The following is a 20,013-nucleotide window of genomic DNA, read 5'->3' as shown; positions in this document are numbered from 1 at the left end:
CATCGTCAAGTATTGTCCTGTAAGCTGAAGGGGAGTATAGCTGGAAGTCATCTGCTTCTGCATGATTCTATCAGCTCTGCAACTCGACCACCGTCCACGTATTCGTCCACCCGACCTTCCCTCCCAGCTTCTCCAGAACCCGCCTACTGGCCCCGTTCGTTGCAAGCACATTCGCATGAACCCATACCTCGCCTTCTTCGCCAACCTCCCGCCAGATCCCTCCTTGCGCCATCCCATGCCGCATTACCTCGCGGGAAAGCGCTTCAGCGATTCCCTTGCCGCGATGCCCGGGCTCAACGAACAACGTCGCCAAACTCCCATCAAGGCCGAGAAAGACCCATGCGATGGGTGTCTCCTCCCCCTCCAGAGGTCGATCAACATACACAGCCACTCCGGGGATTCTGGACAGGGTCTCGTCCGAGCGAGGCAGATGCGTCCGGCTACGCACCAGCGAGTAATGGTGCGGGAGGACTCCCGTCCGCCCTTGCTGGTCATAGAGCCGATACCCGGGTGGTAGTCCTGCATCTAATCTCTCTGAGAGCGAGTGCACATTCCGAAATAGGTACTTGACATATGGGGGATTATCGTAACGGTGGATGTGGATACCTGGTACCGGCTCCGGGTCCGTATAAATCCCCGACTTCTTGAGCAGGGCCATGAGGCCAGTATGCAGGTTGCCGACGAGAAAGGCCTGCGGCGGGGGGGGCGGCACCTGACCCGGCGCGTTGGGAGGACGAGGAGCTACGCTTGGGGCAGTAAGAGAGGCCAGGTACCCCGGCAACAAGGTCGTCTTGATATACGAGAATAAGGCCAATAGTTGGGCGCGAGCGAGCGCTAGAGTTTCGGGGGGAGCGTGGAGAGTGGAGATGACAGCAGGATCCTTGTCGTCATCGACAGACTCCCGCTCGAGACTCGAATAGACGGTCATCTGCGTCTCTCGCCCACGTGGAAGATCCACATACGCAGCCAGCCATGGTCCGGAGGGAGGCTTGACCCCTGGGAATGTCGTCAGCAGTCTGGCCGTCTCTGACGGGAATGCCAGGTTGTGCTGCAGACGGCGGAGGAGAGGAATCGAATAAGGCAGCTGGGATTTGAGCAGGGGGAGGAGCGCCCGGGGATCATCCTGGATGGTGATCTCAATAAACCCCGAATAAAGCCTTTGATCACCGACTGTCATTGTCAATTGATTTGAGAATAGTGCGGGGCATTCCTAGGCACCATACAATAATTCAATTTCACTTGCACCTGAAGCTCTCCCGCTATAGAGTACGGACTACACTATTGAGTCATCGCTTAATGAATCACTAGTTGATAATCTATCCCCTGACTAACAGCTGTCGCGAAGCTTGGCTCCCGCATAGTCGGACAGTATTTGTCATTCTGATTACCAGGCTAGGCATAATCGGCTGCACATCAGGATGCCCAAACTGTGGCGGTGCAACTGCAGTAGATCTGACGGGTCATTTCATTTCACTACTACTGACTACGTATTATCTAAATACCCTGGGCAGGGATTGTTATTGGCTGCTGCAGCTCGTGCTTACTGAAATTGTGTACCCTGTTAATGCCAATAGTTCGCACGGATACCCTGTTTAGCGTCGCTGATTGCCATGTTATCTTGGAGGAGGAATAGGGGGATGCGGATTCGTGATTATTTTCCGGGCTCATGGTTCCTTCCTATCCTGGTTTTGTCTTCGAGTTTGCAGGAGTTGAGTTGAGATGTAGATAATTGCATTGTGATTGTAGCTGACTACAGGGTATAGTCAATGAATGATAGATATCAGCTGTACTCGTATGCTCGGCGTGGATATCGATAACAAAAGAAATATGTGAGGTAGCGAATGACAAAAGAAATATAATATCATGAATCATAAGTCATGAGCATCACCCCTAGACCTCCCTGCCCCTGCCCCTACCAAGGCCTCCTGGGTCCCACCATCCAATCCTCCATCGCCAACCAATCGCTCCACCTTGCATCCGCAACCCGCAGCTCCTCCTCCGTCGGCTCGCGCAGCGGCCGCAGAAACGGCGCCTGCTGGTCAGGAAGGATGTCATACGCGCTCTTCGTCGCCGCCCACCCCCCGCTCTTCGCCGCGAAGAGATAATTCAGCCGCTCCTGCTGACGGATCCCGCCCACCCCCGCCACCCAATCCTCCCCGAAGAACAGCTGCAGGTTCGCGGGGGTATCCTGGCCCGTGGCGACCAGGCGCCGGATGTACGCTCTGGCGGAGACGGTTGAGGCGTCGACGGCCTGCCCTGGTAGTCGGATGTTGAGAAAGGAGGCCAGTGCCTGCACGGCGGGACTGTGCTGGCTCTCTGCTAGGAAGAAGCGCGTGCAGCCTAGGTACCGCGTGTACCAGTCGGTTAGGTCCAGGGTGGAGAAGTCGGTGTGAGTGTCTGTCTCTGTCTCTGGCTCTGGCTCCGGGGCCGGGCCCAAGCCCAAGCCCAAGCCGGGGGCGGGCCATGCTGATGCAGACGGAGATGGACACTCGGTTACTGAGATGGTGGAGAGATTCGCGCGGCTGCCGGGGGTCCATTCAGTCTCCATGTTCATTGACTCTGGGAGGGTCTCAGAAGGTGTTTCAGAGTGGGAGTGCGGGGTATGTATGGGGATAAGATAGAGGACAAGGGTGAGGACTTGGGGACTTACTTGCGGGAGAAGAGGACGCTTGCTCGTCCGTATAGGGAGAACTTGGCCAGTAGTCTCTGGCGGAAGCCTGAACGTGCAACGTCATGGTTGATACGGGACATAAATGATGAGTGACCAAGGTTTGGTTTCATCTAATGGAGTAGTTTAGTGTCGAGGTAAAACAAGTCTGAGGCGAGAGCGAGCGAGGGGTCCATCTTATAGATCTCAGCCCCCAGTCCCATCCCGAGATACGAAACGAGACGGGCATGCCGAAACCAGGCATGGAAGCAGAAAATGAAAGAAGCTTCATTCGGTCTCGGCAGATAGTTCGTGCACGGGTCTGGCAAGTGGAGTTTGCTCTGTTGAGTAAAAGGTCACTGATCTGACGACTGTGATGCTTTTTTCGAGCAGACTAGTAGGCGTCTATCGATCAAGGAGTCAAGCCACATCTGCACCAGCCACAGATAGAATGCCACATCTTAGCCACATCTTGCTTTGATAATGTGGTTTGACCAATCATCTTGGGCCATAAGGCCAGTGGGTCGTGTGGCTGTGCTATGCTTTGTCATGCAATGGTGGATATCGCAGCCCAATATTCTGTAGGCCCGGACATGAGCGACTGTGTAGACTCCCTAGACCAGGACTACTCCGTAGAGGAGAGACCATTGACCTGCCGATCCCGAGTACCTGGACAGGATCACACACTAGAGTAAATGATTTGGAAGACTCAGGCACTAACCCTCCATCCTTGTAGATCCGCCAGTCTACTGGATGCTGGACCTGGCTTTTATGATCACTATTGATTCAGGGCCTGGTTCGATCCATACCGCGGTGGATAACGCCACACTCTATTGTGCATATCACACACCCCTAGTTTGTCACATGATCTGCGGTCCGCACATCTGTAGGTTCGGGCCCATGTATGTAGACAGCAACTAATAATTATACAATGATCAGTGGTTTAGTGCTATACTATCATTCTAATAGCTAAGATTTAATAGGCCATTGAGGGCGTTCGCGGAATGGAAGGAGTTCTGGGCAGACCTCGCAGGTTTCGCACTTGGGTGACTTGGCAGGGTCATCATTAGGTAGGCTAGAATCTAGATGACGCCCATATTAAGAGGTATTAGAAGCAGAAATCATTAATGGTGTTAGATTCGGAAATTGTATTCCTCAGGAATGTATACAGTATACATTTGATATAGTAAATCAGATTTGTGTTAGAGTTTGATTTCCTACCATGTGAATAAAGCACCTGTTTAGGAGCTGAGATGTGGCGTCACCCGCCAAGATGTGGCGTATCCAGGGCCTTGATTATTTAATCTAATCAGTTAATAGTCAGGGATCCCTCCTCAGAACAAATGTGACAGCTCTGTTGTGGAATCCATCGGGCGCACTCGGTCTAGTCGTGGTTCCTCTGGACGATAGACCTGAAGATAGACCTGAAGATAGACCTGAAGCAGGGATAGGTTCTTCAAGGCACGCATGGTGGTCAGCGTGAACTATAATAGGCTCAGGTGATACTACAGGGTAACAGGAATGTGGGTGACACAAGATGGAGACGGTAACATAAGTCTCAGGATTGTACAACGCATTGTACAACGCAACAACGTCGAACGTGGTCTGGCTGTGACGACTGACGATTCTGATACTCTGAGGGTGTACCAACCATGCAAGGGGGAGCTCGAAGTCTCAATATGATGATGTCTATTTTTGTAATGATTGTTGGACTAACTGGGACACTAGCAGACTAGCTAGGATATTAGACCTGGAACTGGGAATTATGGACTGCGGCTGGACAGTCAGCAAAGCATTTCATTAATCTCACTTGACTCCTCCCTGATTGAATGACATTAGGTATTATCTTATGAGGTGTGAGAATGAGAAAAACTAAGTTACTAGTGTGAGACTAACAGCCAAACGATCTGAGTAAGACAGGGACCAGCCAATGGCGGTGCCACAGTACTATTCCCAGTCTGGTGATGGATGAGATCATGACTCTGTCCAATACAAATCACCACCAATGATTTTCTCTTGGGCGAGGGAAAAAAGGCAAAAGCCAACTCAGATCCAGGGTTTATGACATGCGCACAGATGTACCCCACCATCATGTATCTAGGTGTGTGGTACCTGGATTGTTGTAGAGTGGCTGACCTGACCTGACCGACCTCCACCAGCCCAACCATCTCACCTCATGCAGGGCACAACCTAAGGAAGATGAAGATATATAGCCTTCAGCTCCTTTCCAAGAGTCAGTCTGAACTCTGCACCCTCAAAGTCAAACCCAAATATCACATCTTATCAATTTTCCTACTCCACGTTCGTTATGTGCTACAAGTCCAACTATGAGCCTTATGTATGTCTTTCCACTTTAACCCAAAGAACAGCACTAACATCATCCAGACCAGTCAAAGCCTTGACATCAAAAGGGCAGAAGACCTCTCGTCAGAAGAGCTCCTCAACCCATTAGGTTCTCTCTATCCTCACGTCGTCGCTCTCCAACTCCAATCCGACGACACCCCATGGATCCGCGCCAAAAACTCTGCTGGCTATCAAGACAACAATTCCTGGGCCGACATATACTCCACAGACGATTATTCCAAACCCTCGGCGCGCAGGAACAGTGGTGAGTTTATCTCTCTATCTATCACATTTGATCCATCATTTGCGGAAGACTAAAGCTAACATGACTTAGACTCCACAGCCTACCGCTTCGTCTCGCGAATCCGCCGATTTCTCACACGAGATGAGATCAGGCGACGCCAACGAGCTGCATAGCCAGCATTCTTCACCGTCTTTTCTTCCATTCCCAATTTAAGTTTTGATTCTTTGAGACCTGCAGGATCGGGCTTCTACATGAAAGTTTCAGAGTCCTACAGCATACCCTGTCTTGCTCTAAATTCTTTTCCTTTGTCTGCATCAGTCCTTCATGTGTCTGTCTCAATCTCAGTCTCGGGTTTGTTTTGTTTCATCAGGTGGTTAGGTTCAGATTAGCGAGGCGTTCAGGGCTCTCAAGCAAGGAGAGCAACAGCATCATCACGAGCATATTAGTTTAAAGTCCATGTCATTGCGAGACAACACGATACAAAGTCAATTTCAATTTCAATTTCAGATCAGCAAGTGAATCTTATCTAAATCCTAACCCACTTCGAAACGTGTACGAACACCCTTCCACAATCCATGCAAAGAGTGTTCTAGTTTAGATGTCTCACATGCCGGCTCTTCCAGATCACATAGACATACATGCAGCTGCAGTGCTAGCCAACCAATAAGATCAATGTCCTTGACGTTCGCTCACGCGGAGGTAATTGCTTCTTGCATTGGAATGTATCAGTAGCAGTACAGTAGTAGTATCAGCGTCCGACTCCATTTGTCCGATGTAAGGTAGACACAATAGACGAAACACGAGGGGGTCGGTGTGTGTGTTGACTTGCTCATGCACGAACCCAAATGACTACGACTACGTATACCCGAGTCCACCGCACTAACATGCATGCATACTGCTAATACGAAACTCAGAATGCAATACATCTCATTCTACGATTTTGTCTTAAGAGCTCTCTCTCGCCACGGGCAATAGAAATTGCCGAGATCTGCCAGATGGGGTAAGTATACTTACGGAATGTAAGGTAGTCTGAGTCTGAGTTGAGTCTCCATCACCGAAGATAGACACGCAGTCAGCATCGCTTTCATGCATCCTTCGAGCGAAGTCTTTCATCAGTTGAATCAAGAAATATGCTCAGGGTAAGCCATAACCGTAACCATCACCATCACGACATGATCATGGTTCAAAACCTATATGCATCCGTACCCTGTGACCACTGACACATACCAAAACCAGAAGCGAAACATGCCCTGTTCCTGACTGACACTGACCGCTCCTTTCATTCTTTTCTTTTGCGAAGCTAGGGGTAAGGGGTTAGTGATGCTATGCTGATGCTGATGCCACTGTACCTGCTGTGGCCTGTAGCCTGTACGGTGTAGTCTACCCTCCCGCTACTGCGATGTTAGCATTACTACTGTACATTCAGATGATACATGATATATCACAGGGCGAGGTGAGGTGCATATGCCCGACTTCAGGCATGTTCAAGGCTTTTTCGCGCTGCAGGCGCTGTGAGCCTGTGAGCCTGTGACTGTGCACCTGCGTCTGTCTGCACCCCGCAATCTGCATATCATTTCAAATCACCATGTCCGTGCCTGGTCATGAGCACTTCGGAGGGGAATGCCTCGACATATCGCGTGCTCTGTATCATATCTACATGACGAGCCGGGAACGGGCCGTAGCGCCAGGGGCAGAGTTAGATATTATATTGTCCATTCATTGTTCAGGTTCTTGCAAGTCCATCTCCCCGTCCATATCCTTATAGGTCAAGTGGGTATAGATTGGCAAGCGAATATATCAACAACAGAATTCAAACTCCAACTCCATAGCAAGTAAATCAAGGACAAGAAATTTTCCCTCCTGGATATCCAGAATGAGTCATCACAAAGGAAACACTCCGCGTCGTGCAGTATAACGAGAGACAAACCCTGAACGCCAGCCATCCCGTCATCTTGGTCATGATCATCAGTCGAGAATCGATAGTTTATGCAATGATGCCGGATGCACCAGACCCCGTCCCCCAGCGTAACCGCTTCAACCCGCCCCGAACGGCTTCTTGGCCGCAGCCTGCCGAAACCCTGCCTCCCAGGGCCCCCGCCCCTCCGTCTCCCATGACCGACCCCACGCCAGTGCTTGACTCCAGCCTGCCAACTTCGCGTCCAAGTACATAGCCCGCTGAGAAACTGATGGCCGAAAAGAGCACCACAACCCCGGCGCTGATCACCCACGTCATAATGGTTGGGCTGCCTGTCGACATGGACTCGGCCATTCCCGCTCGACGGCTCTTCTTTGCCACAGAACCATGTCCGCTGTTCCGTTCCTTGGACAAGCTGGATCGACGCTTGGTCCGGTGGGTGTAAGGCGTAGGATCTGCGTGCCTTTTGCTGGGGGGATGGGACCCGGTCGAGGTGGTCTCCGTGGCAGACTGTTCCTCCTTCTCGCCGACCTCCTCTTCTCCCATCGCGACCGATTCGGGCACCAGGCGGAATGATGACGGTGGCCCTCTCGAAGGCTCAGCCGGTGAAGGCTGAGGATCGGACTTGGGCAATCCCCTTGCGGCGGCAGCACACGAGAGAAGCGTGGACAGACTAGCACGAAGAGCAGCATCGTGGTCTGCATGATATGATGGTGAGATCATGTTGTACGGGCTGTGCTGAGGCCTTCTGTTCGACCGTACACTGGCCTGCGAGTTTCTTCGAATCGCAGTCTGACGACTCGAGTTGGAGACTGTACTGGGCTGAGATTGATGGGTACCCGTTGCTCTCGTCCAAGAAGGGTTCTCGGGTGGATGAGAAAACACGTTGGGCTGCGGGACAAAGGGCGATGAGCTGATCCGCATCCCCAGCGCCGTTGATGCGTCGTCTTCATCGCTCGCAATAGTTGCATCGGGCTCGGGCAAGGCAGGGTCGGACCGCGAAAGGAGAGGCATCTCCACGGCGGGTGCGCGGGTCATGTCTTCGTTGGAACTGCTAAGCACATGGTCTGATTCACTTTCACTTTCGTCATATTCATCCTGGCTACTGCTGGTCTCCCGCAACGGATAGTCGACGTGCGCTGTGGCCACGGCTGCCAGTTGTTGCAAACGCCGGCGCCGGCTACGGTGGTGATAGGACCTGGATTCCCTCCGCTCGACACGCAGGCCCGTAGTAATAATATCATCGTTGGTTGCGGCGGATGAAAGGGAGGAAGAGGACGGTTGGGACGATACTTCGATCCACGAATCTATATAATACCGAAGTGAGTACATTATGCCACGATTGTTGATATCGATTATACACGTTGATCAAATATGCGATCGAAGGAACATCACCGCAGCGAGGTAACAAGTATATCAACCAACTGACCTTCAGATCTCGTGAGCGCAGCACCCGATGGAGACCGTGACTGAAGGATATTCTCCCGAAGCGGCTGATGAGCCTCTCTTGTCATCCGGGGGGCAGGTCGGCACTCATCCTGTTGCGCCTGACCCAGCAGGTCATAGTGATTTGGCTGCATTGTCTGTATCTACAACTCGACGTGCGAGATTCGATCCGAAAGACCCTATCTAGAATAGAAGATAGAAAGAAGTTTGAACCATCTGGTTCGACTAGGAAAAGAGGGGTGTCAAGTCAGACCACACAGGAAGAGAGAGCGGTCAAGGACTCAAGGCAGGCCAGAACAACCGAGTAAGGAAGCTGATAGGAAGCCGGTGGTGGGGAACAGAACCACCGGGTCGTCAACCAAGCAGCGCGGCAGCAGTAGTATTATCTTATCAAGGTGGAGTCCCGGCAAATCTTTGGCAGAAGATCATCAACCAGGTTTGTGATCGATGACGATAAGTAGACCAGATGAATTAGGTCGATGAGGACATTGGAAGGCCAAGTAAGAAAGGTAGGGAGGGAGGGCTGTCTTGGATGGTCGGCGCAATGAGTGGACGTCAGAGGATCACCAGACTGTGGGCAGGTGACTTGGGCGCGCAGAGGAGAGAATCACGCACACGACCCAGTAAATATAGACCTCTGGAAAATCAGAAAGGGTCAAAACTTACACAACAAAGAACCCACATCTAAAGAAAAAGAGGAATCAAGAAGAAGGGGTCTCTAGAAAGGAGATGAAATACGATGCAGCATAATAAGCATGAAAGATAGATAGGCAGAGACGTGGATGACTGCTGATCAAAGAAAACAGCGCCAAGATTGAAGCCACAAAAGCGGGGCACCAACCACATCCCAGGCAGTGCTTGTGCTGTCGATCAGCAACTCTGATATCACCACAGCACTGGACAAATGCTAAACAGCCAAACAATAATTTGAGAACGTCAGTGACCATTCATATTACCCTAAGTAGTCGACCTATGTAGTACAGACAAATTCCCATCAGAACTTAAATGACCAACTTTTTGGAACCCATGCAACCTAGACATAACCCAGATCTTCTGTAAGCCGTAGAGAAGAAACGCCTAAATCAAGACACCATGTTGCTACTCATCTAGAAGGTGACCTTGGTGCCCTTGTACTCGGGGATACCACCACGAGCCTTGTTGGGGGCAAAGCCGCCGCGACCGCCGAAGCCTCCACGACCACCACGGCCACCTCCGCGAGAACCACCACCGCGAGGACCACCACGGCCACCGCGACCGCCGAAGCCGCCACGACCACCACGAGGAGCATCCCCGTTGCTGGGACGGGGAGTGCTGAAGTCGAGACGGACGGAACGGCCGTTCAGCTCGGCGCCGTTGAGGTCGTTGAAGGCCTGGCGAGCCTCGTCAACAGAGGAGAACTGCACGTAACCGAAGCCCTTGGGGCGGCCCGACTCGGGGTCGGTGGGCAGACGGATTCCAACAATGGTACCCGACTGACCGAACAGTTCGGAGACGGAGTCCTCGTTGGCGCTGAAGGGGATGTTGCCGACGAACAGGGTGTCGCTCTCAGGGCTGGCTTGGTCACCGAAGTTACGAGCGCGAGCCTGAGCGCGGTCCTGGTTGTTGTCGTTGTTGTTGTTGTTGGCAGGGCGGCCAGTGGCGTAGTCGAGGTTGATCTTGCGACCATCAAGCTCAGTGTCCTTCTTGGCCTGGTAAGCCTTGGCAGCGTCGGCAGCGCTGACGTACTCGACGTAACCGAATCTGGATGCAGCTTAGCAAAGTGAAGAACTCATGACTAGTGGACCTAAACTTACCCGCGGGAGCGACCAGATTCGCGGTCGGTGACAATGCGAGCACCAGAAAGCTCACCGAAGCTCTCGAACTCCTGGCGGAGCCACTCCTCGTCGACGTTCCAGGACAGGTTACCGACGAAAAGGTTGGCAGAAGCGCCGGAAGCCTCCTCATCAGTCTTCTTCGACTTCTTGGGGGCGGCAGCAGGCTCCTCCTCAGCCTTGCGCTTCTTGGAGGGCTTCTCAGACTCAGACTCGGACTCGGAAGAGTCGGAGTCAGAGCCCTCGGAGTCTTCAGACTCGTCAGAATCCTCAGTTTCCTCGGAAGATTCCTGAGACGGTCAGACAAAATTATAAACACTGCGAGCCACAGGTACATACCTTCTCAGCCTTCTTAGCCTTGGCAGGAGCCTCATCCTCGCTCTCAGACTCGGACTCGGAATCCTCGCTGTCGCTGGAATCCTTCTTGGCGGCCTTCTTGGGAGCCACCTCCTCTTCGTCAGAGTCGGACTCGGACTCAGAATCAGAAGAGGATTCAGCCTTCTTGAACACCTTCTTGGCGTCCTTCTTGGCAGGCTTCTCATCCTCGCTCTCACTCTCGCTGCTGGAAGCGTCGTCCATCTCCTCGTCGCTGCCAGATTCCGACTCGGACTCGGAAGAGGATTCGGCCTTCTTGGACTCCTTCTTCACCACCTTCTTGGTAGGCTTCTCCTCGCTTTCACTCTCACTGCTGGAGCTGGTGGACTCCATCTCCTCATCGCTGTCAGACTCGGAGCTGCTGCTAGGAGTAGGCTCCTTCTTCTTGCGCTTGGACTTCTCCTTGGAAGCGAGCTCGCGAGCGATCTGCTTGCTCTTAGCCTTGGGAGACTGGGAAGCCTTGGTGACGCCAGCGGCCTTGACCTTGTTCAAGGCCTTGTCGACAGGCTTGTCGGCACCCTTCTTGGTAACGGACTTGGTCTTAGACATTTTGTACTATGAACGACGATGATTAGCTTGAGCATCAACAGGCGAGATCAGAGATTAGTACATACAATGAAAGTTCTTTCAAAAGTGAAAAGTTGTAATTGTGCGGCAAAGCCTACAATCCCTCAATCACCCGATTTGAGTTAGAGCCCCCTGATATGAAATCCAGGAGTGATGACCTTATCACAGCTGGACGTAAATCTCAACACAAATGGAAGAGATTTAGCACAAATACCCACAAGTAACCCACAACGACAGTGTTCAAGCCCACAGAGACGGAGAGGAAATATGCACTCGTCTATAATATGAAACCCAAGAGAGTATCCCACAGATCCCAAAGAATAGATTGCAATATGCCACAGCCCACAGCCCTCAATGTATTAAGCCCACAGAATGTCTGTTGAAGTGCACTTTGCAAAGTACGGCCCACGCTGCTGCGTCAGTTAGAAATATAGTTTCTTAAGGAGACTGAGGAGGTTCACTGAATCAAAAATGACTCAGGTGAGAAAGATGTAAGAAAAGTGAGTTGATAAAGGGAAAAAGTGTGAGGATGAAGAGAAGAGAAAAAAAAAATTCTCGAGAGCTCTGATAAGAATTTAGAGAAAATTTCCGGAGGTTGGCAGAGATTTACGCACACCGCCTACTTTGTAGCAGCTAGCTCAGGCAGTATGCCACAGTTGCTTAAGAAAAAGTGGGTACCTGGCAGGTACTCGTTGAGCACGCGGTCGGTCGCTGGAACCAGAGTGTCACTTGCTGGTACTAGCATCAAGTTCCACCTCCGCGGACCACCGCAGCTTCTACCCCAAACTGCTTGTTCGACTACCACTGGCATTCTCAGATTCTTACCAATCGGATCTCTCTTCTTCGGAGACGGACTAGATTGAGCCAATGGGAGGCAGGTGATACTGCTGCTGTCTGACCCCATGGCTCCTCCGACTCCTTCATCCCATCGGCCACGGAAGAGGAGAAAGTATCCCACTGGCTCGAACAACTCCCTCATTCTTGACGCTGAGGGTGGAAGATCATCCCCTGCGTTCCCTCTCGTCTCGTTCCTGTGGGCTGCTAGAGCTGGTGTATCTCAATGGCTGGTGCTACCTCTGATCCTTATGGTGGTAGGCCTCTTCCGTTGGGCTGTCAGCCTATGGGGCTACTCTGGTTTGTGCATTGCCCGCATGTTGAGAATATGCGTCCAAGTACATGTGGCTGACATATTTCTGCAGGTTTTCAGGTGCCTCCAATGCATGGTGATTTCGAAGCGCAAAGACACTGGATGGAGCTCACCATCCACCTCCCCATCTCGAAATGGTATCTCTACGACTTGCAGTACTGGGGACTTGACTACCCGCCTCTGACGGCATACCATAGCTGGCTGCTGGGGAAGATGTACGTGGATTTCTGGGACATATGATAAGGAAGGGTTCGTTGCTGACAATCAGTAGTGGAAGCGCTCTTGACCCCTCCTGGTTTGCCCTCAATGATTCGCGCGGCTTTGAGGATCCAAGATTGAAGGTCTTCATGCGGGGAACCGTGATGGCTTCCGAGTACCTTGTCTACATCCCGGCCGTCGTTAATTTCCTTCGTCGTTATACTCGGATGCAAGGTGTTCCAGTCTGGTCCGCCTCAATTGCCCTCGTCGCGATTCTATTGCAGCCCGCAACCATTCTGATCGATCATGGCCATTTCCAATATAACACTGTGATGCTGGGACTTGTTGTCGCAAGTTTGGATGCTATATTGGCCGGACGGATGCTGTGGGCTTGTCTCTTCTTTGTCGGCGCCTTGGGCTTCAAGCAGATGGCGCTCTATTACGCCCCGGTCATGTTCGCCTTTCTTCTAGGCGTTTGCATCTTCCCCAGGATACGAATTCTTCGTCTTCTGAACATAGCCATTATCACCATCCTTGCATTTGCACTATTGTTTGCCCCGCTGCTGGTCGCCGCAACCAGTGCCGAAGGTCGTGGCTATCTGAGTGCATCTCCACAACCTCCTTTGCTCCAGGCTCTGCCTATCCAGCTGTCAAAGGACTCATTCCTATACGCACCCATCTTTCAGCTGATGCAAATCATTCACCGTGTGTTCCCATTCACCCGTGGTTTGTTTGAAGACAAGGTCGCCAACGCTTGGTGCGCCATCCACACGTTCTACAAGCTTCATCGGTTCGAGGCGAGCCTTCTCCAGCGCGTCTCACTTGGCGCCACACTGGCATCCATTATAATCCCTTGTGGGATCATTTTCCACCACCCGCGAGCATCTCTACTTCTCCCAGCTTTGGCCAGCGTAGCCTGGGGCTTCTTCCTTTTCTCCTTCCAGGTTCATGAAAAGAGTGTGCTGTTGCCCTTGCTTCCCATGACACTCCTCCTTGCAAGTGATGGCGGCCTGAGCAAAGACACCCGGGCCTGGGTTGGATGGGCCAACGTCCTGGGCTCCTGGACCATGTATCCTCTTCTCAAGCGCGACGAACTCCGGATCCCGTACTTCGTCATGACGGGTCTCTGGGCCTATCTGATGGGTCTTCCACCGACTTCCTTTGAGACATATCGCAGCCGAACCCCTGTGGGCGAATCAGGTCCTGTCTCCGAGCCTCGCATACTCACGAAACTGCTGCATTCTTGCTTCTACCTGGCCATGATCGTTTGGCATGTCCTCGACGCATTTGTGCCTCCACCGGAGGGCAAGCCCGATTTATGGGTGGTGCTGAACGTCCTGATTGGCGCGGGTGGATTTGGCATTGCTTACCTGTGGTGTATGTGGAGACTGATCACGCAATGCTGGCAGATTGATCGCAAGGCAGCAGAAGAGGAGAGCCGGAAAAAGAAGCAGTGATAGCCGAGGGTCAGAGGCCCGATTTTCTTGAAAAGTTTCTCAAGTGATACCCATTTTATACTCTCAAATGTATTTTATAACCCTTAGACGGGTAGATCCGATTGTCATTTTTCCAATCTCGTACGTCCTGAGTCAAGGAGAGATGTTCTATTCTTGTCTGACAGACGCCTTGCCAGACGACTATATACCTGTAGTGTACATAAATATGCATCGATAAAAACTCCGTACAATGATGCTAATATACAAGCTAAAATCAAACCGTAGCCCATAACCCAACACCTGGCCCATAGTACAGCTGCAATTCCCAGTCCATCGCTCAACATTCAATCAAAACCGAGAGAATGTCCACATCATGCGTAACCCGGCGTAGTCAACGCATATCATATATCGCCCAACAAGATCAATGGACAACACGGTTCAGTCCACTCCACCAGCTTAAACCTTGAACCCGTATCCAGCCATGCAGGCCTTGTACTGCTCGATCAGGAGCTTGCACTCTTGAGCCGGGTCATCGGTTTTCGAGAACAACATGCAGTCATCCCGGGCAGTCTTTTCGGTCTTGCAGACGCAGCAGGGCTGGAGAGGGAATGGTCAGATCGGTTCTTTCGGGGCGCGGCGCAATGCGCTCGACCACGTACCTTGGGTTTCTCGGTTGGCGTTGGCTGGGCGGCTGCGGGAGCGGGAGTCTGTTCGGCTGCACCTGGAGAATAATATAAGTATCTTATCTGAACTTCGAGGGGGAACAGGGATTGGAATTGGAACAGGTGTTCGTGGGTATAGTTCGGTCGGAGAGATGCGGAGAAGAATCTAGAGTGCATACCTTTGGAAGAGCCGAAGAGCCACGACATGGCGGATTTCTGATTTCTGAGTGGAAAGGAATGAGGATGTGCGACAGAGATTGAGGATCTATGTACGGATTTGAAGCAGCAGATGATGACAGGCGATGGAGTTGGACTGCTGATTAATTGACTGCGATGGAGCGGAAACGGCGCATTTGGGCTCTGTGGATTGCCGGAGTGCCGCCGATTGGGGAAGTTTTTGCTACCAAGTATTTTGTTTGCATTTTTTTGAGGAGGCAAAATAATAATATTGTTGATAGCGGAGGATTTTCTCTTTCCCCTCCACATTTGAACTGTGAATACTATCACCACCTGCAATCTCTCTGACTATTAGATTACTCTGTCTGATCAGCAGTGCTTTCAGACGCACTCTCACAACTTTATATTTCTTTGGATTATTGGTTGAATCTCCATTTTTCGTTTGCCCCTGAAACTACCCCACCATGGCCCCTCCAAAGGTCTTTTCACTTGAGGGCAAAGGCCTCAAATTGGACACTGCCGAGGATATCGAAGCCCATATCAAGCCACTGCTTGAAAGCACTGATTTCACCGAGATTCGTCTGGGTGGTAACACCCTTGGTGTGCCAGCCTCGGAACGCCTGGCCCCGGTACTTGCTTCGCAGAAGAACCTCGAAGTCGCCGACCTCGCTGATATCTTCACCTCCCGCTTGCTCTCCGAAATTCCCCAGGCTCTGACTGCCCTTCTCAATGCGCTGCTTGAGATCAAGACTCTCCACACCGTCAACCTTTCCGACAACGCGTTCGGCCTGAACACCCAAGCGCCCCTCGTCGACTTCCTCTCCCGCCACGTGCCCCTCCGCCATCTGATCCTGAATAACAACGGCTTGGGTCCCGCTGCCGGTACGCTTATTGCCAATGCGCTCACAAAGCTTGCGGAGCGGAAGGAGGAGGCCCGCAAGGCCGGCGAGGAGATTCCTCTTTTGGAAAGCATGGTTTGCGGACGGAACCGATTGGAGAATGGCAGTATGGAGGCGTGGGCACGTGCCTACAAGGTACACGCCGCAGGTATCCGCTCCGTCAAGATGACACAGAACGGTATTCGTCAGGAGGGTATTTCGCTGCTTTTGAGGGAGGGTCTCCGTCACGCTAGCGCCCTGGAGGTCTTGGACTTGCAGGACAACACGTTCACCGTCATGGGATCTACTGCTCTCGCCGGTGTTGTGGCTGGATGGCCCTCTCTGCGTGAACTCGGTGTCGGCGACTGTCTGCTATCCGCACGCGGTGGTGTCAAGGTCGCTCAGGCTTTGGCAGAGGGCAAGAATCAAAGCATTCAGACTCTGCGTCTGCAGTACAACGAAATTACGGCCGAGGGTGTGAAGCTGTTCTTGCATGCTACGAAAACCGCCCTTCCGTCTCTTCGCCGCATCGAGCTGAACGGCAACAAATTCCTCGAAGAAGACCCCAACGTGACAGAGCTGCAGGAGGTTTTGGAGGCGCGCAAGGAGGAACACGGCACCGATGATGATCCGGAGGACATGTGGGGTGTGGATGAGCTGGATGAGCTTGAGGAGGAGAGTGAAGAGGAGGAGGAAGAGGAAATTGAGGAGGCCGAAGAAGAAGAGGAGGAGGAGGAGGAGCGCAAGGCCGACAAGTTCCTCAAGGACAATGTGAAGGCAGAAGACGAGAAGGTCGCTCAAAGACAGGACAAGGATGTCGATGCTCTTGCGGAGGCTCTGGGCAAGACTGCTCTGTAGGCTTTGCGGAGTCGTCTCGATTACCTGTTTACGCAGACCATTGCCCTGTCTAGTATCCCGACGCAGCGGCGACCAGGCTTATCTCGCAGCGGTCATTGATGTATGACCATACTCGACGGCATGTCTAGGAAGACATGCGGCAATACGGCACCAACAATGATGGGTGAACGGCCAACGGCACCCGCAGTGACCCTAAAATGGGTCAAATAGTGCCTCACGCCAAGTTCTCCCTGCTTCGAAACCACTACGAATGGCCATATCAGGTTGCATTCATTGCGCTGATCTCACTATAGCGTTCCAATTGCGTCTTTTACTGCACAGATACGCGGATAGATCTATGCCATCATCCCCTATTGATTGTCCCATGCAGCATGTTACTACCCCTCATGTATATAATGTTGAAAAGTGAATGAATTGATGACAACGGCCATTGCATGTTGAATCGTAGTCATTCGATGATAGCCTTGATGCTAAGTAACCTGCTGACAGAGTATCATTTTCCAAAGTTAGTACACAGTTATTCAACGCCATTTCTAGGCCTTGAATACTCGAGATACTCTATCATGGAAGCTGAGGGGCACAACCCCATACATTTGGGACTCGGCACGTGGGAGATTCCGAAAAGAGCAACGCCGGTCTTGGCGCGGAGGTTCACTAATTGCTTCATCTTCATTTACTTGTCCACCACCTTCAAGTACTCCGCCATTTTCATCTCATTTCGTCGGTCTCTCCGTTGCTCGCCTTTGCTTGCACCGTCGCAGACTTTCCTTCCCCTCTAATCCAGGGAATCTGCCCCGAAGCAGCTGATTATCGGGTCACAAGACCTCGACGTCGTGGAAGTGAGTTGAAGTAGCAGTTCCTTTTGCTTCACTGGTTTTTGGTCAAGTCTGTTTGCAGTCATTTTTTGAATGAGCTGGGCGCTTTAATAAGATGCATTGCATGCGCGTCTCTTGCTCAAGTTATGAGAGCATTTGCAGCTACTGCCGGCTCAGGCACGTGCTGCCGGATGTGCCGCGACAGTGATGGCAAACGCCTGTCGCAGAGGAATCTTGTCGAATTAGGTTGCGGCTACTTGCGACAGTTTTTACGCATTTGCCATTACATCTAAGCTTGTACCTATCGTTGACTGTTTTTGATTATGCGCTACATCTACAAGTGATTCGGTCGTCTGGTTTTGCTAAGACTGACGCAGGTACAATTCTCACGACACGTCCCCTCCCTATCATCATCCAATCTACGATCGGGATCGGTCAAAATGGCGATGGACGCGAAAGAAATCGAGCTCAAGGCGAAGGCCCTGACGAAAGCCGCCACCCAGAACGAGCCCGCAGCCAACATCGTATCACTGCTCAAGGAGCTGCAAACCGGAGTGAAGGCAACGGAGGATCTGCTACGGTCGACGCGCGTCGGAATCATCGTCAACAAGTTCAAGCAGCACAAGTCGCCCGAAGTCGCCCGTCTATCCAGCGAGATCGTCTCGAAATGGCGGAACGAGGTTAACAAACAAAAGGCCAGCGGGTCACCGTCCGTCAGCCAGCGATCGAGCGGATCGCCGCGCCCAGCACAGAACGGCACCGCGTCGCCTGCCGGGACAACCCCATCAGACAAGATGTCGAAACTCTCCGTTCCCCCAGACAAGCGGACGTGGAAGGCGGATGGGGTGGATGTCAATCAGACTTCGAACAAGATCCGGGATAGTTGCATTGGGCTCATGTACGATGGACTGTGCCTCAACTCGACTGAGTCGCCTCGAGCGGTGCTGTCCAAGGCCTGCGCGGTGGAGGCGGCGGCGTTCAGCGCTTTGGGCCCGGAGACCAAGGAGCAATACCGCACAAAGATTCGCAGCTTGTATCAGAACCTCAAGAACAAATCTAACCCGACGCTACGGGTGCGCGTGTTGTCGAATGAAGTGACGCCCGAGCAGTTCGTGAAGATGTCGCACGACGAGCTCAAATCGGCGGAACAGCGCGAGCAGGACCGCAAAATCCAGAAGGAGAACATGGACAAGGCTATGGTCGCGCAGGCCGAGCGCAGTATCAGCACCAGTCTGCAGTGCGGCAAGTGCGGACAACGCAAGGTCACCTACACCGAGGCGCAAACACGCAGTGCCGATGAACCGATGACCCTGTTCTGTACGTGTATGAACTGTGGTAAATCGTGGCGGCAGTGATTTTTGTTACCGGTGTTTCTTTTCGTTTGTTGGCCTCGTACGGAGGCCTTTCTGGTTCTATTGCCGACAGGCACGGAGTTCGAGTGGTAAAAGACGGTTGTTTTGTTTCGTCATGGGCGTGGGAGGGCTAGCCCATGAGCACTTTCATTCTGATTATTCTGTTCCTCTTCAACTCGGGTTCTCTTTATGCTAGCTGATTGAGTAGATCGAGGACATCTATACTGCACCTGCACGGCAGACAAGACGGTAGACAGCTATAATACGCTTAAGCCAATGATACAACCTGTTACTCAGGCTTTTTTTATTTATGCTCACACCACCTCACACTATTTCAGACCCGATGCTCAAGTAAATGCACGTCATGGTTATGTAAGTCAATACAACGCCGCTCCGCTCCACAGCATCCTCAAGAGGTACAAACAACAACACATCGCATCCATCCCATTCCATCAACCTTAACGCAAACAGCCCCCAACCTAAAAAACAAAAGGAAAATGACCACCCCAAAAACCTACACCCGCAGCTCCCTAATCCAACCCACCCTAGCCCTCTGCGACGCCTTCGCCTCCGCAGCCCCCGCCCCCGTCCTCCTCAGCCATTTCACAGCGGACCCCCTGCCCATGGTCCACGAGCACGGGCTCCCCGTCCTGGCACCGTTCCTGGGCCGCACATTCACCGGCACAGACGGGGTGGGCCGGTACTTCGAGCTCATTGCGGACCTGCTCAGCTTCGAGAAGATGAGCTTCGACGGGGAGGAGGAGTGGATCGTTGATACGGTGTCGATGGCTGTTTCGCTGCGGGGGCGGGCGCGGTTCACGTGGAAGGAGACGGGCGAGGGGTGGGATGAGACGTTCTGTTATCGGATTGGGCTGGCGGAGGATCAGGGGGCAGGAGGGGGCGGGTTGAAGGTGCAGGAGTACCGCGTGTGGGCTGATACCGGGGCGGCGTACCTGGCGCGGACGCACCAGTTGGGCGAGGTGCAGCGGGAGCTGGCGGCGAGGGAGACGAAGAAGTCGATGGAGAGGACGAGGAGCGGGCATGGGAATCTTATTGGGGAGGGGCAGAGGGTTTATGCGGGGGGGAGTGGGACGGCATAGATTTGTGTTTTGGTATGATATAGACTTGAGTGGTATCGAGTT

The 20,013-nt window shown here is 52.4% G+C and overlaps 10 protein-coding genes across 10 annotated transcripts; 5 read left to right on the top strand and 5 right to left on the bottom strand.

Moving 5' to 3' along the window:
• Positions 1-70: 70 nt before the first annotated feature.
• Positions 71-1,177, bottom strand: Aspvir_005259 (GNAT family N-acetyltransferase; the record flags this gene model as incomplete). Its single annotated transcript, XM_043268478.1, has 1 exon — positions 71-1,177. One exon carries the CDS (start codon positions 1,175-1,177, stop codon positions 71-73), a length of 1,107 nt encoding a protein of 368 aa, XP_043124413.1.
• Positions 1,178-1,912: 735 nt separating this feature from the next.
• On the bottom strand, positions 1,913-2,735 carry Aspvir_005258 (uncharacterized protein; the record flags this gene model as incomplete). The annotated part of the gene is made up of 2 exons (XM_043268477.1): positions 1,913-2,559; positions 2,651-2,735. The coding sequence occupies 2 exons, from the start codon at positions 2,733-2,735 to the stop codon at positions 1,913-1,915; spliced, it is 732 nt and encodes a 243-aa protein (XP_043124412.1).
• A 2,220-nt stretch (positions 2,736-4,955) lies between these two features.
• On the top strand, positions 4,956-5,407 carry Aspvir_005257 (uncharacterized protein; the record flags this gene model as incomplete). Its single annotated transcript, XM_043268476.1, has 3 exons — positions 4,956-4,985; positions 5,033-5,255; positions 5,325-5,407. 3 exons carry the CDS (start codon positions 4,956-4,958, stop codon positions 5,405-5,407), a joined length of 336 nt encoding a protein of 111 aa, XP_043124411.1.
• Positions 5,408-7,218: 1,811 nt separating this feature from the next.
• On the bottom strand, positions 7,219-8,729 carry Aspvir_005256 (uncharacterized protein; the record flags this gene model as incomplete). The annotated part of the gene is made up of 2 exons (XM_043268475.1): positions 7,219-8,456; positions 8,579-8,729. 2 exons carry the CDS (start codon positions 8,727-8,729, stop codon positions 7,219-7,221), a joined length of 1,389 nt encoding a protein of 462 aa, XP_043124410.1.
• A 972-nt stretch (positions 8,730-9,701) lies between these two features.
• On the bottom strand, positions 9,702-11,330 carry Aspvir_005255 (putative nucleolin protein Nsr1; the record flags this gene model as incomplete). Its single annotated transcript, XM_043268474.1, has 3 exons — positions 9,702-10,335; positions 10,389-10,696; positions 10,746-11,330. 3 exons carry the CDS (start codon positions 11,328-11,330, stop codon positions 9,702-9,704), a joined length of 1,527 nt encoding a protein of 508 aa, XP_043124409.1.
• A 920-nt stretch (positions 11,331-12,250) lies between these two features.
• Positions 12,251-14,150, top strand: Aspvir_005254 (dolichyl-P-Glc:Man(9)GlcNAc(2)-PP-dolichol alpha-1,3-glucosyltransferase ALG6; the record flags this gene model as incomplete). Its single annotated transcript, XM_043268473.1, has 3 exons — positions 12,251-12,482; positions 12,548-12,710; positions 12,767-14,150. 3 exons carry the CDS (start codon positions 12,251-12,253, stop codon positions 14,148-14,150), a joined length of 1,779 nt encoding a protein of 592 aa, XP_043124408.1.
• A 435-nt stretch (positions 14,151-14,585) lies between these two features.
• Aspvir_005253 (copper metallochaperone COX17) lies at positions 14,586-14,998 on the bottom strand (the record flags this gene model as incomplete). Its single annotated transcript, XM_043268472.1, has 3 exons — positions 14,586-14,726; positions 14,789-14,850; positions 14,971-14,998. 3 exons carry the CDS (start codon positions 14,996-14,998, stop codon positions 14,586-14,588), a joined length of 231 nt encoding a protein of 76 aa, XP_043124407.1.
• Positions 14,999-15,432: 434 nt separating this feature from the next.
• Aspvir_005252 (GTPase-activating protein RNA1) lies at positions 15,433-16,704 on the top strand (the record flags this gene model as incomplete). Its single annotated transcript, XM_043268471.1, has 1 exon — positions 15,433-16,704. One exon carries the CDS (start codon positions 15,433-15,435, stop codon positions 16,702-16,704), a length of 1,272 nt encoding a protein of 423 aa, XP_043124406.1.
• Positions 16,705-17,959: 1,255 nt separating this feature from the next.
• On the top strand, positions 17,960-18,874 carry Aspvir_005251 (transcription elongation factor DST1; the record flags this gene model as incomplete). The annotated part of the gene is made up of 1 exon (XM_043268470.1): positions 17,960-18,874. One exon carries the CDS (start codon positions 17,960-17,962, stop codon positions 18,872-18,874), a length of 915 nt encoding a protein of 304 aa, XP_043124405.1.
• Positions 18,875-19,368: 494 nt separating this feature from the next.
• Positions 19,369-19,971, top strand: Aspvir_005250 (uncharacterized protein; the record flags this gene model as incomplete). Its single annotated transcript, XM_043268469.1, has 1 exon — positions 19,369-19,971. The coding sequence occupies one exon, from the start codon at positions 19,369-19,371 to the stop codon at positions 19,969-19,971; it is 603 nt and encodes a 200-aa protein (XP_043124404.1).
• Between the last annotated feature and the right edge of the window lie 42 nt (positions 19,972-20,013).

Source organism: Aspergillus viridinutans (assembly GCF_018404265.1).
Source record: "Aspergillus viridinutans IFM 47045 DNA, scaffold_3, whole genome shotgun sequence".
In the NCBI taxonomy this organism is placed as follows: Eukaryota; Fungi; Ascomycota; class Eurotiomycetes; order Eurotiales; family Aspergillaceae; genus Aspergillus; species Aspergillus viridinutans.
This window is presented reverse-complemented; position numbering and strand designations above follow the sequence as displayed.